The 14,978-nt window shown below is 44.1% G+C and overlaps 1 protein-coding gene across 3 annotated transcripts in view; it reads right to left on the bottom strand.

The window, feature by feature from the left end:
* Positions 1–3,572: 3,572 nt before the first annotated feature.
* neurl1b (neuralized E3 ubiquitin protein ligase 1B) overlaps positions 3,573–14,978 on the bottom strand; it is a 380,729-nt gene continuing 369,323 nt past the window's right edge. For all 3 annotated transcript variants that reach the window (XM_051934216.1, XM_051934215.1, XM_028813134.2), the window contains 3 exons: positions 10,684–11,379; positions 5,876–6,001; positions 3,573–4,066 (listed from right to left, as the gene is read on the bottom strand). In XM_051934216.1, the coding sequence (XP_051790176.1) occupies positions 3,819–4,066; positions 5,876–6,001; positions 10,684–11,379 (1,070 nt within the window). In that variant the 3' untranslated portion in view covers positions 3,573–3,818. The remainder of the gene's footprint in view (positions 4,067–5,875; positions 6,002–10,683; positions 11,380–14,978) is intronic.

The raw sequence follows: 14,978 nt of genomic DNA, 5'->3' as shown, positions 1-14,978 counted from the left end.
TTATATTTAAATGACAATGTGATTTAAAATGTTGAAAATAAATTTATATAATTGACGAATGAACTTTATTCTGCAGATAGAACAAACTCTGTCTTACATGATCTTCTGCAACCAAAATTGCTAATCCTTTATATAAATTGTATTGATTGTAATCGTGTGATACCATTATCTAGAATACAAAAGGTGACCTGCGAGTGCGGCTTAAGGAAGATCTTTACTCTCAACGTATCGGGACTCTCATAAAGCAGGTGATTCGGTGGATTTTCCGGTGCTCTATGTTGTCATTTAAATATCGTTAAAAAAATCTCTTTTAACTTAACTATTACCTGACTGGTAAAGAATGTCAGTCACCAAGTTGTCTTTTCGCCGAGTTGTCTGTCGCCCAGTTGCCCCTGAATGAAAATATATATACTGTACATACATACAGTATACATGTATAGACACACATTACATATAAAGTATTCGGACCCCTTCACTTTTTTACACACCCATGCAAACTGGTGAGTTGTGTGTTTTCTGTCTGCCTGGAACTCCACGGCTGTTACTTAGTGTGGCATTCACAAGGACAGCTGGACGAGCCGCCCTTGGTGTTATTCCGTTATTACTTCTCCTGAAAGAAAGACTCTTTGTTTGTGTGTGCTGTTCCTGCATCTTCATCGCTGTTATAGCTGTATGTATGTCGCTCATTGTTTGTGTAATTTGTGCAGAGAAAAGCCGCTAAATGCATCCTAGGACGGTAGGGCCTGTCCTCCCCTGAGAGACTCAAAGAGCCAAACTGAGGATGGACCTAATCGAGGCTTACAAAACGTTCAAAGGCATCAATCAGTTTTGATTAAACAGGACTTTTCTACATAAATAGAAATCAAGCAAAATGACCCCTTTGATTGGCTAACTAAAAAGATTACAATATGCAGGCTTTTGAGGCAACTCTTCTTGAAAAGGGGTCCCGAGTTGCCTTGGAAGCTTGCATATTGTAATTTTGCTTGACTTCTCATTGCATCCACAACGACTAACGCGGTACAACACCCTACCACTAGTTAAAAAGTGGACTGTGTGCTTTTGGACACCAAGAGGAGGCTAAGGCGGGGGTTTGGGCAGGTGGGGGTGTACATATTGAAGCACTTCTTTACACAAAGAGCCACGAGGACCCTGCAACAAACCGAGTCACGGAGATGACACAGAAACGGTGACTTGAGAATCTCGAGGAGATATTTGGGCAGCTTAGCTATTAGCTAACCATGGGGTCCTCAATCACAGTCCTGGAGGGCCGCAGTTGCTGCAGGTTTTTGTTCTAACCCGGTTGCTTAATTAGAAAGCAATTCTTACCAATAATTTAATCTCATGGCTTGTTGGTGCTTTACCCCTAGATTTTCATTCCCCTTTCTAAGGATATCATCCAAATGATTTGAAGGCTAAAATGGAGGAGTAATTCTCAGCCCTTCACTTGTTTCTCTTCACTTTCCTTCCAAGCATTTAATTAAACCCAATAGTGCCTGCTAAATACACACAGATGTAAATGGTAACAAGCTAAATGGAGAACTGCTGGTTTCTTCTGCCATTTGCATGTTATTGCTAATTAGGAGCAATTAATACCCAAGAATACAGCTGTTTAAGACTAAGGGTTCAAAATCTTAACGAGCGAGACAACTAAAGTGAAGCAGAAATGTTACTGGAGCAATAAGTGCTTCTTATTAAGCAACTGGGTTGGAACAAAAACCTGCAGCCACTGTGGCCCTCCAGGACCGTGATTGAGGACCCCTGAGCTAACCAAACAAGTGACAAACGGACTGGATGGCCTCCTCTCGTGTGTCAGGGTTTCATGTGTGACATGCTGGTTAAGGCTTTGGATTTCAAAACCTGAGGTTGTGGGTTGAAATCCCACTACTGACACCTGTGAGAACCTGAGTGAGTCACCAGCCGGTGCTCCAATTGGGGAAAAAAAAACAAAAGAAATGGAACTAATTGTGTCTCCTATGTTGTAAGTGACTTTGGATAAAGGCTAAATAATCTTATATGTAAATGTCTACACGTGGAAGTGTGTGTGTCTGTCTGGCCTGGAAGTGAGAGGTGGAGTCGGGGTGAGGGCTCCACCTCTGAGGAAACAGAAACTTGCTTTGCCGCTAATAACACAAGCGAGGTGAGCACATCGGTGAAACGAAACCTCAGAAGAAAGAGACACGTGCTTAGCAAGCTAATGCACAAGCAATATCTCTACATTTCAATACCTCAACATTTCATAGTTTCTAGGACCCCGGGCTTACACAGCTAGTCAGTAATAAGAATTAATATAATTGTTCCATTTTACGTCCCCCTGCTTGTGTGTGGTAAGCTCATGGGTAAGTGATGAGCTGGCATTTTTGTGCAAAATTGAATTTGCAGCGAAACGTAAGAGTTCCACTTCACAAATAACTTTGGTTAGCCTATGGTGCGTGGCAACCAGAAAAATGAATGCCATTCGTTTTTTCAGTTCCTCTCAGAGAGAATTTTCATGCACTAATTCCGCATTTGTTTGCCTGTCATTTAGTGGTGAAGTAAAGCTCGGTAGAGACCAAAAAAAAAAAAAAAAAAATCACCTGAGTAATTCGCTTTCACGTGTAGCCATTTTGTTAAGCTGTGTGTTGTGCTTGTCCTGGTAGTATGATACCCGCTTTGCCAATAATGATAACAGCCTTGGTGATCAGAATCCTAAAGATTGCCTCAGAGACCGAAGGGATTCTCTGCGAATTCCTCCTCGGCACTTGAAGAGTGCACATCCTCATCCTCATCTGCAGGAATCAAAAAAACAGGAAAGGGCAGTTGATAGGCAACGGCCAGTGCCGGGTTTCCCGTGTAGTCAATGATGTGCGTCTTTCAGTGGAAAATATGCAATTTGTTAACAAACGCACTGCACTTTGCCTTTGTGATGTGAATGAGAAACCATCAAACATGATTGGTTTTGCTGGTGTGCTCCGCTAACACGGCCTTACTGAGTAACATTCCATGCTTTTCACCCCCCAAAAAAACGGTTTATCAGTCGTAATTACAAAAGTTTGGGCAAAACAAATTTTAGCGCACATTTCATGAAACTGTATATGAAACAAATTTGGCTGTTCGCTTGTCACTACTTATGGGTAAAAGGTGGCAGGTGTTATTCAGAGATTTATAGTTTCAGGTTCTCACTGATTATTAGTTTTATAAACCTGAGCGTCAGGTGTGACATCCCACGGGTAGCCACGACGTTACAAGGTGAGTGTTGAGCTTGGCGTTTTTTGATCTCAAAAATGAATGAGTCTGTACCCAGAAGTTTGAGAAGTTCCTGATTTCCCCAACTTCAGGAATTAAGCAGATGCTTCTGAACAGTCCTGTCTGGCCATTTCTGTTGTACAGGCAGATCAGGACCCGACCAAAGCGGATACTATGGGGTGAGGGCATTATGTTCAAAGCCTTCAAAGAAACTGGAATGTGAAAGGACTGAAGCAATAACAACAGAGAATGAGAACGCGTGTGTGTTGCTCCAGCACTTTGTAGGGTCAGTGGCTAAACGTTTGACACACAAACTGCGTACACTGAACTTGAGTGAAAGAGGCTCTCCTTGTAGGGCGCTGTTTGAAGGCACTAGGATCCTCACCCGACAGCAGGGGAGGCTAACGAAGGACGCGTGGCACCGCGTCTGTCCAATGGCCGCACTGCAACTTGATCACGGCAGTCCTGCGACTTCACCCGCGTCACCAGCAAACAGAAAAAAAGCAAGCAAACAATGACGAGAGATTCAAAGAGATGAAATGTGAAAGGACGGCGGTTACTTCGGACTCAACGACAGTCTCACGAGTCGTCATCCATCAGGGTCTGTAAATTTTGATAACGTCTTTCATTGCTCTCCGACAGATTGGGCAGCACGCGTTGCTCTGCTTTTTCAGCTTCAGACCGCAGTCATTGCAAAGGCACATGTGTCCGCACGTGTAGATGACCGTGTCCACCTCTTTGTCGAAGCAGATGGTGCATTCTCCATTCTTGCTGCTAGGGGGCACCTCTGGAGGGGAGAACACCGGGGTGAGGGGAGGGCTGAGGGGCGAACTCGGCGCCGTCACTGCAACAAAAGCACAAACAACAAACAAAGATGAGTTTCCACTGATTTACAGGAATGAAACAGAACTGAGAGAGACTAACGTCAAAGCTGGTTGCTCAGAGGACATCGATATCAGAGTTTAAAAGATGTCACCTTGACCTTAATTCTTTGGCTCTGTCCACACTAGTATGTTTTTGCTTAAAAACGCAAACATTTTTCACCTTACTACCCCGGCATTTTTATATCCCCAAATTGAAGACATTTCAAAACGCTCTCTAGAACTGTAAACTTCTGAAAACACCAGCTTTGCGTTGAAATGTGTCAGGTCAGGTCAGGTCAGGTTGGGGAGCATACACTGGTACTTTCCTCTACTGCTCATTTGAAATATGGTGTTCCACAGGGCTCTACTCTGGGTCTTTGGTTATTTTCTTTGTATTTGCTACCCCTTGGGTCCATATTTCGCAAATATGGTATTTCATTTCATTTCTACGCTGACGATACCCAGGTTTATTTGCCTATGACTAAGGAGTCCTTAAAGTCACTACATGAATGTTAAGATGAGGTCAAACATTGGATGGCCGTAAATTTTTTGAATCTCAATCAGATTAAGTCTGAGGTTATTGTATTTGGACTAATGGCTTCTGATGGGGCTGTCAGGGATCAGCTCGGCTCATTAGCTGGGTTTTGCAAACCCCACGTCAAAAATCTTGGGGTTATCCTTTATTCCGATCTTTATTTTAATAAACAGATTTCGCCCATTGTCAAGAGCTGCTTTTTTCAGCTTAGACTGCTTGCTAGAGTCAAACCGTTTCTGGGGCACTCTGATCTGAAGAAGGTATGCCATGCTTTTATCATATCGCGCCTCGATTATTGTAATTTATTCTGGAATCAGTAAATTTCATCTTTCTCGGCTACAGATGGTTCAGAATGCTGCTGCTGCTTGTTTTCTTACCGGGTCTCAGAAAGTTGTGTCCATTACTCCAATTCTGGCCTCACTTCATTGGCTCCCAGTTGAATTTAGGATTCATTTTAAAATTTTACTTTTGGTTTCTAAGTCACTATCCGGCCGGGTTGCTGGTTCGTTATACACCAGTACGCTCTTTACATTCCTCTCAACAGAAATCGTTGGTCGTGTCAAAGTCTAAGATGAAGACAAGGGGCGATTGTGCCTTTGTAGTTCTAGCACTAAAGTTTTGGAACGCTCTGCCAATTGAAATTAGGTCAGCACCATCAACTCAAATTTTTAAATCAAGACTTAAAACACACTTGTTTTCGATTGCCATTAACTGTATAGGAGTAACTTTAGTATCAATTTTATTAATCCATCCATCCATTATCCAACCTGCTATATCCTAATACAGGGTCACGGGGTCTGCTGGAGCCAATCCCAGCCAGCACACGGCCCAAGGCAGGAAACAAACCCCGCCAGAGACCTGAACAAGAGACGTATCCTTACCTTGTAGGACCAAAAATCTGTGATAAAATGTTTCATTTCCAGTTTACTTTTATCGTCACAAGCATGCCTCAGAAACGCAGAAGGCTCATTTTTATTAAATCTTCAAATTGGACGTATTCGGTAATTTTTAGGGTTTTTTTTCTTACAATGAGACCCCGGTGCCCATTACCTCCATTAACATACACACGAGCAGGCTAGTTATCTTTTAAAATGTATAAAATGTGCTTCAGTTTCGAACGCAATTTCATGTGGCAAATTATGTAACATATACCATGATTGTGAAGAAATCTCTTCGACTTGAAAAGATACGGAAAGTACCCTTAAATGTCCGAGTCACAAATGCCTAATCGTGTTTCTGAACGGTTTTCACTTACCAAGAGACGACTCCGAGGCGGACGATGAGCGGTTGACGCTGAACGCCAAATCGGAATCGCTGTCATCCAGAAGCCCTCCTGGTGAGGCAGTGGGGGACCCACTGGGCGGACTGCAAGGTGCCGTTCCTACAAACCAAAAAAAACAAATTAGAGACATTTTAAGCAGAGCGACAGAGTCGGAGACAAGTGGAAATTCCACAGTGGCTGTAGCTGCTGGTAGGTAAGGCAGGATCAAGCACGGGTCAAACGCGTGCCGAAAGAAACCTCTCAGTCCAAAAGTTCATCTTAAAAGTGAAAATTAGTGAAAATTCAAAGCAAACAGTTCACACAAGAATAAAGAAAAAAGGTTGTTACAAAATGTCTCTTCTCTAAACTTAGCTTTTCTTGTCAAACTTCAGCTGTTTCTATACTTAAAGACGCTTTTCTTTGCCTTCAGTACGCTCCAAACGTACGCCACTGCATGTTCAATAGAGTACGTCAACTTTCATGATACAGTAAAACCCCGCAGCACAAACGTACCTATGCACATATAACCCGCGGCATGACTGTTTTTTCGTGCCCAAAAATGCATCAAAACAAGACCAAAATCCCGAAGCTCGACCAAAGAAGTAAACACGTTCCAATCACATGGACGCCTTTTGCGTCGTAAACGAAGCCTTTAAACGTTAAGTGTGGTGTTACCTGGTGCTTTGTAAACAACGTTCCTTACTGTGCCCGTGATATTACTGTTATTTAGTGATTATTTGTGCTTTTTACTAAATAATAATAATGGGTGCACAGAAAGTTAGAGAGGTAAGCACAAAACTAAAGAAGGTACAACGATCACTAACGATAAAAACGAAGAAAGAAATGATCGAGAAAGACAAGAGCGGCATAAGGGTGACTGATCTTGCAGCTTTGCATGGCATGAGTAAATCTACTATATCTACGATTTTGACAAACTAAAGAGGAGATTAAAAAAGGTGAAGTTTCTAAGAGTGTGACACGTGTACTCCCTAAAAACAGACCACCACTACCACCAAAATTTATTTATATAGCACATTTTCATACAAAAAATAGCTCAAAGTGCTTTACATAATGAAGAAAAAGAAAAGACAAAATAAGAAATTAAAATAAGACAACATTAGTTAACATAGAAAAAGAGTAAGGTCCGATGGCCAGGGGGGGACAGAAAAAACAAAAAAAAAACTCCAGACGTTGATGAAAGATTATCGTTACTTAGGCTATCACCGGCACACTGTCTTTTAGTTATCCAATCAGAGGGTATTATTTATAGGGCACAGGGCCGTCTTAATGGCATTGTAGGCCCCCGGGGCAAAGCAGTGCACTGGGACCCCTACCTACACAACCACACAGCAAGTCACAACTTACGTAGATTAGCATGGGGCCCCCGGGCAACTGCCCAGCATGCCCAAAGCGTTAAGACGGCCCTGCTAGGGCAACACATGCTGATATTGCAAATGATTATCCTTCAGGGAGTGCTGATAAGGAATGTCCTGCTACAGTAAACTTTCTTTTTTAATTTCAATGATGTAGGCTTTGCTATGCTTATTCTTATGTCAATCTCTTAACAGTGTACAATTTATTCTTTATTCATGCGTTTTTCCATAAAACAATATTTTAATATGCAGAAATCTCAATTGTGGGAATTAAATAGGTTAGATATGGGAGTCTTAAACAATACTGTATTTTATTATGCAGAAAAAACTCAAATATGGGTATGAAATAGGTTAGGTATGGGAGTCTTGGAACGGATTAATTCTATTTCCATTATTTCTTATGGGATAAATTGCCCTGGTCCGCGATCAACTCAGTCCACAACCAGCTTTCCATGACAAATTAAATTTGTGCTGCAGGGTTTTACTGTATTGGGCACATAAAGCGCAGTTTAAAACTGTGTGCCCTCCATGCCTTACTTACGGCAAGGCAGGTCACTAACTGAGCCTAATCTGTAGCCAGAGAAACAAGAAATCGTTCAAATACACCAATTCAATTCAGCTTGGGGGTCTGTAAGAACCTCTCTCTCAGACTATGCTCTTATTTTATAGGCAAACGTTTAACACGACCTAGCGAAAACACTTCTGTCTACTTGACATAACCTAAATAACTAGAAAATGGCTCTTACAGTGGTAATGGCAGGATATGCAGTGTGGACGCTGAAGTCGAGAACAACAGAAGGCAAAAACACCAATTTAAAATAAAAAGCAATTTCTTTATTCTTGGTGAGAAGAGAGGCTGCCAACCTGCCAGCTCAAGTTGCTACTGACAGGTCAGATCAGACAACCCGCTCAAAGCAGGAAGTTTTTCTCTTTTTATAACCAGTCTTTATTCTTAAATAAAAAGAGGAAATATGGCAGTTCATTTAGATCAATACAGGAGAAGTACACGGTAGTCTTTAGATAAGAGGAACTGTCTGCATATCCAAAATTCCAGGTTCCCTATTCAACTTAGGCTACGCAATTCAGCTATGACTAGTGTTACAGCGACAGCACTTTGCAAAATATGTACTTCCCTATTCTTCTGCACCATCAGGGTTACAACACTTCAACAGCTATGTGGCAGTTACAATTTAAGAATCTTTTCTTAGCTTATAAAATGATTAATGTTATACTGTCGGTTAATGCACAGCACATTCTTATTATAGCTTACATTTCAGTTAACGTTTTTTCTTTCTCAGCGGCCATTCAGGTCCTTCACCAGATCCCCCTTTATCCAGGATCCGCTAAAATGTCAAACCTTAGCATTCAAGTTTGCCAACACTTTACTATTTCTTAAACATTTTTGTCTCCCGACCGAGTCTTGCCCTTCTTAGCATCTTCGAGACCCAGTCCATGACTGCTGTCAGATCGGTGCGGGAGTATCGCCATGACATTCATAGTCTGGGTCCTTGAAGAATCGTCACCGACAGTCACAGCCAAGTAGTGTCGATTGAGTCAACTGCTGCGACGACTATCGTGAGACACTTCTCAAACCGCACGTGACCCGTCCCAATTGAATACATCGATGAATCACCGACCCACAAGGTTAAAGAAGGTTCAAGAAACTCTAAGTAAATTGGCAGACCTTATGTGATTATGCAGCCTTACCCACTTTTTTGACTTGAGAGTCACAACAAGTCTACTCTCAAATTAGACCACCAACACCAGGATCGAGGTTATTCAATGAGAAACAATCGCTTGAAGATGTCATACAGTCAAAGTAAAAAGTATGTGAACCCCTAGGAATTCTCTCTATTATATAAAACATGGTCGCATCTTCATGTCCGTCACAATAATGAACAAACACAGTCTCCTATAACTAAAGATACACAGATTTTCAGAGAATATTTGACCATATTCAATAAATCATTCAAACTGTGAAACTGAAGGTTGGAAAAAGTAAGTGAACCCTAAGCTAATGACTTTTTAAAAAGCTCAGTGCAGTCCAAATTTCGCACACCTGGAGTCCATTTAATGAAACGAGTTCAGAGGTGTGGTGGCATAGAATGACTTTGATTGATCACAAACACTATAAAGTTTGAGTTTGAGTTTTTGACAAGAAGCATATCCAGATGGGAATCACGCCTCGCACAAAAGAGCTGTCTGAAGAGCTACGATTGAGGATTGTTCATCTACATAAGGCTGGAAAGGGTTACAAAGTCATCTCAAAGATCTGAGATCTTCATTAGTCTACTGTTAGGCAAGTTGTCTATAAATGGAGACAGTTTGGTATTGTGGCTACTCTGCCTAGAAGTGGGTGCCCTGCCAATATGACCCCAAGTGCACAACGCAAAGTTAGCAATGAGGTAAAGAACAACCCTAGAGTGACAGCAAAGGACTTGTAGAAGTCATCAGAACTGGCTAACATCTCTGTTCATGAGTCAACTATACATAAAACATTGAAGAAGAAAGGAGTCCATGGCAGGACACCAAGAAAGAAGCCATTGCTATCAAACAAGAACATTGCTGAACGAGCACTTGGACACTCCACAACGGTACTGGGAAAATGTTTTGTGGAGTGATGAAACCAAAATTGAACTATTTAGGAGGAACAAGCAGAACTTCATTTGGTGTAAAAAGAGCACTGCATATCAACATCAAAACATCATCCCTACAGTAAAGTATGGTGGAGGGAACATCACGATTTGTGCCTGCTTTGCTGCATCAGGGCCTGGACAGCTTGCCATCATCGAGGGGAAAATGAATTTATCAACAAATTTACCAGGATAAGGTGAGGGTGTCTGTCCATCAACTTAAGCTCAGAAGAGGCTGGGTGATGCAATGACCCCAAACATCGCAGAAAATCCACAGCACAGTGGCTTCAGAAGAACAAACTCGGCCTTTTGGAGTGGCCCAGTCAGAGCCCAGATCTCAATCCTGACTTGAAGACAGACATACACAGAAGACAACTGAAAGAATATGGAAGAGTTAAGGCAGTTCTGCAGGGAAGAATGGGCGAAAATTTCCTCCGCACGATGTGTAGGTCTGATCTGCAGTTACAGGAAGCGCCTGCCAAAGGAGGGTCAACCAGTTATTAAATCCCAAGGTTCACTTACTTTTTCCACTACCACTGTGAACGTTGAATGCGTTTGTAAAATAAAGACATGAAAGAGTAGAATTGTTTGTGTGTCATTGGCTTAAGCTCATTGTGTATATCAGGACCTGTGACTTGATGAAGATCAGATCACTTTTTATGGCCAATTCATGAAGTAAACCAGATCATTCCAAAGGGTTCACAAACTTTTTACTTTGACTGTATGTCTAACAAATCTTAAAGCCCACTTCTTTCTTGGACAGACTGCAGGTGCAGAAACAACAATGGAGACGTACCGAGAATCCTGAGACGATTGACGGCACCGTGAAGACTGAAGAAGACCCACAGGACCTGAGAGGTGTCCACACACAGAAGTCTTCCTCGGGCCACCCCATTCACGCTGTGGTGCACCTCTCCACTGGGTAGCACAGTCAAGCTGAGTACATCCCCGGGGGTTGGCACAGGAAAGCCCCTGTATACCACCCAGTACTCCTTTCGGTCCAGTAGGAGCTCGGGATCTGCTGGCAGTTCACTTGTCCGCAGGGTTCCGGGGTCACAGGAGGTCATGCCAAACAGCAGTGCCCCAAAATAGGGAAGGCCTTGATGGCCCACTTCCACAAACAACGTCTCTCCGACACGCACGGGTCTGTCGGTGAACACTAAAGTCCGGCTGCTGTCCGACCAGTGGATACAAGCGGTCATCCGGTCGGCAGAGAGAGTGACATCCGAGCCGTGCCTCAGGTGGAAGTGCACATCGGTGTCAAGAAGAGAAGGAAGGCCTCGCTGCCCTCTGCTCGATGAACCCGTACAGCAAGGGATGAGTGGGTGGCAGTTGCCGAGTTGCAGGGTGGCAAACTTTGCTTGTGCTGCTTGGCTCGTCTCCAGCTGGTTATTGCTGTAGTTGGCAGAGTCGTGATTGCTCTGAGGGAGGTAGGCACTTAGCCTGGCAGCACTCAGACGACTTGAGCCCATGCTCTCCGCAAAGGTGCTTTCTGTGGGTAGAAAAAGAAGAAGACAAAAGAATATAAGATGGATTTCACCCTCCATAACTTAACATCGTTAACCCTGTTAATCTGTCACATTTCATTCTTGGCAATTGGACATAATACAAAAAGACACAACTGTTGGCACCATGTCTGTCTGTCTGTCCACATGAAATAGCTCAGCTCCCAGTGGACTGATTTTGTTGAAATTCTGCATTCTTCAAGGATATTTAGCAGAAAAGTTACATTTTCATCGAGATAGCCCAAATAGACATTTAGAAATTTCTAAAAGCATCTGGAAATTTTCAAACCCGTCTGTGTTAACTCTTTGAGGGCTGAATTGTGACACCCACTGCATGCCCAGCCTACCTGGAAAGGGGTCTCTCTTTGAACTGCCTTTCCTAAGGTGTCTTCCATTTTTTTCCCTACTAGGGTTTTTCCTTGTCTTCTGTTAAAGCCCATTGTGGCATTTCTTGTGTGATTTTGGGCTTCACAAAAATAAATTGTATTGTATTGAATATTTTTTTCCAAAAAACACAGTTTTCTGAAAAGCACCCAAAGCAAGGGTCTCGCAACATAAATCAACCTAAAATACGAGGGCAATCCCAAAAGTAAGGTCTCCTATTTTTTTTTTTAGAAATACAAACAACCGTTTATTTTCTATAATATTTACATCATTTTAAAGGTTAAGGAATTATTTATTTTTCTACATAATCGCCATTTCGGTCGATGCATTTTTGTAGACGCTGTGGTAGTTTTAGAATGCCCATGTCATACCAGCTCGCCTCCATGTCCTTCAGGAAGTGTTGAACTTCACCTTTCACCTCTTCGTCAGAGCAGAATCGCCTTCCGGACAAATGTTCTTTCAATGTAGGGAACAGGTGATAGTCACTTGGTGCCAAGTCCGGACTATAGGGTGGGTGGGTGATGAAGTTCCAACCAAAGTTTTGCAGGACAGCGACGGTTTGACGGGCGACGTGTGGACGAGCGTGGTCGTGGAGAATGCTTACGCCTTTGTGCAACATTCCTCTTCTCCGGTTCTGAATTGCCCTTCTGAGTCTTTTCAGTGTTTCACAGTACCTGTCAGCGTTTATGGTGGTCCCAGCAGGCTTAAAGTCGACCAACAACACCCCCTTCCAGTCCCAAAATACAGTTGCCATGAATTTTACAGGCAGACTGTGTTTGTTTGAATTTTTGCGGCTTGGACGAAGAGGGATGCCGCCACTCACGTGATTGTTGTTTGGTCTCAGGTGTTGTGGGGAACAGCCCGGACACAGACAGGTAGACATGTTGTTTCTTCACCACACACGTTTATTAACAACTATTATATACAACAGAAGTGCACAAACCCAGTGCCTCAGCACCAATCACCCCTTAAGTCCTGGCCACACTCACAATGCCGCCTCCACTCCTCTCCACCAAGCTTCGTCCTCTTCCACCCGACTCTTGCCCTTGACTGGAGGGAGACGGCCCCTTTTATTCACCCCGGATGGGCTCCAGGTGCATCCTAAGGGCTTCTGTAGCCACACCCCTATGTGGCGGAAGCTCTGTTGGTGTACCTGGAAGTCCACCGGGTGTCCCCAATACTCTTCCCCCCAGCACTTCCTGAGGTCCAGGGCTCCGAAGGCATCAGGGCGCCCCCTGGCGGTGACCACGGGCCCCTACAGGGTTGAGCTTCCATGCTCTGTACCCGTGGCCCCCAAAGCAACCAGGGTGGACGCCCCCTCGTGTTCTGGAGGAGGCACAAGCCCTCCTCCGGTCCTCCTGGGCATCCAGTCCGGGTAGGAACCCCAGCCGGGTGCCACAGTGTAAAGTGGAACGCCCAGGTTTCGTCACCCGTGACAATCAAGTCCAAGAAGTTGTCCTTTTCGTTTGCATAGTGGTGAAGAAATTCACGGGAAGAATCAACTCGTTGCAGTTTGTGGTCTTCGGTCCGCATACGTGGTGCCCATCTTGCGCACACCTTCCGATATTGCAACTTTTCCGTTAAAATCCTTTCGGGAAACCTCAGGAACCAAAATGCAGAGAGCATCCAGAGTGATCCACCGATCTTTACGCATGTTTTCCTCAACCTTTGCGACTGTCTTGTCAGAAATTGACGGTCTCCCGCTCCTTTGTTCGTCGTGAATTTCAGTACGACCAGCTGTAAACTCTCTACACCACTTGCGAATGTTTTTGACGACCGTCCATACACTTCCATCAATTGGCTATGAATTTCAACCGGTTTAACGCCTTTTGCGTTCAAAAATTGAATAACTGTGCGAACTTCGCAGTTGGTGGTAGCGTTCAACGGGAGCTCCATTTTCAAGGGCTATCAAACCAAGATTGAGCCGTGCATGCTTGTTTGGCAGTGGAGGAAGCACCAATCACAACAGTGTGGCCAACAGCCGTACAAACAGTTTCTGTACGTCCCCACCGCTTTGGAGACCTTACTTTTGGGATTGCCCTCGTATCAGTTGCTGGGCACTGTGGCCAGCACTTCACGCTCACGGGTGGCATGATGGCTGGCAGGCTGTCTTCGCGTGACGAGGGCGGCAGCAGCTGTCACAGTGCAACACCATCTGGTTTGTACCTCATGTCATTATGAGTGGCGGGCGGTCTTCATCTACACAAACGTGTTCGGCACCACGATTAGCTGGAGATCGATCAGCTGATGCCAGTACCTCACTTTCGTTTTTGATCTCGATCTCCAGATCACTTGCATCAGAATCGGAGTCCGATTTGGCGATAACATACAAAACGTCATCCATGGAGTATTTTACTTTGTGCGTTCGTGTCGATCCCTCGCCAGATGTCGATGCCATTTTTGTCGTTGTTTGCTCTTCACTACTCTCGCAAGCACAAGGAATCTTGGTCAAACTAACGAAGCTAACTTTACTTCTAGCAAACAGAGTCACACTAAAATGTACGGCGAGTTATGTCACCGTTTGCAGTTGCTTACTGCTCTCCACCTCTCCTGCTGACAAAAGTCGACATCCGCCCTGAAAGAGTTCAAACAAACAGTCTGTGTGACTCCAATTACAGATCAGCTTACCGTTTTAAATGTCCCGCAACGTGCGGCTACTGCAACTTGAATATCTGTTCATTGTTAACTCGCCCAATAGCCGCGCGTGAAATGTCTGCAGGGTCGTGCACGCCACTTGATGAAGCGGCTCCTGAGGGTGCGCAGCAGCAAATATGAACCTCAGTCGCAGAACTTCACTCCTCCTGCTCCTTGAAATCGTAGCGGGTCAGCAACCGGATGTTTGCGAGCGTAAAAGTAAAAAAAAAGCAAGCCATTGAATTCACGTAGAAATGAATGAATGAATGAAAGTGGAAAGAGGTAGTTAAGATGGAGCCGGGTGAGATATTGGGACGGCGCAGCTATTAGCTAAACAAACGAGCTTCACGGTGTGATATATGGCCGGCAGTTTATCCCAGCCAATACCCCATCACCGCTAAATGGAGTCCTCCCTGCAACATGAAGGGGCCCTGAATTCCTGCAGGGCATCATGGGCATTGGAGTTTTACTTCACAGCCCTGCTGGATACCGTGGGGAGCCCCCAGGGGACGCTGCAGGGAGGAACGGGGATTTGTATTTTATATATGGCCCGGAAGTACTACCTCGT

Source organism: Erpetoichthys calabaricus, chromosome 11, assembly GCF_900747795.2.
Source record: "Erpetoichthys calabaricus chromosome 11, fErpCal1.3, whole genome shotgun sequence".
Lineage (NCBI taxonomy): Eukaryota > Metazoa > Chordata > Cladistia > Polypteriformes > Polypteridae > Erpetoichthys > Erpetoichthys calabaricus.
Note: the sequence above shows the minus strand (reverse complement) of the source record. Positions and strands in the feature narration are given on the sequence as shown.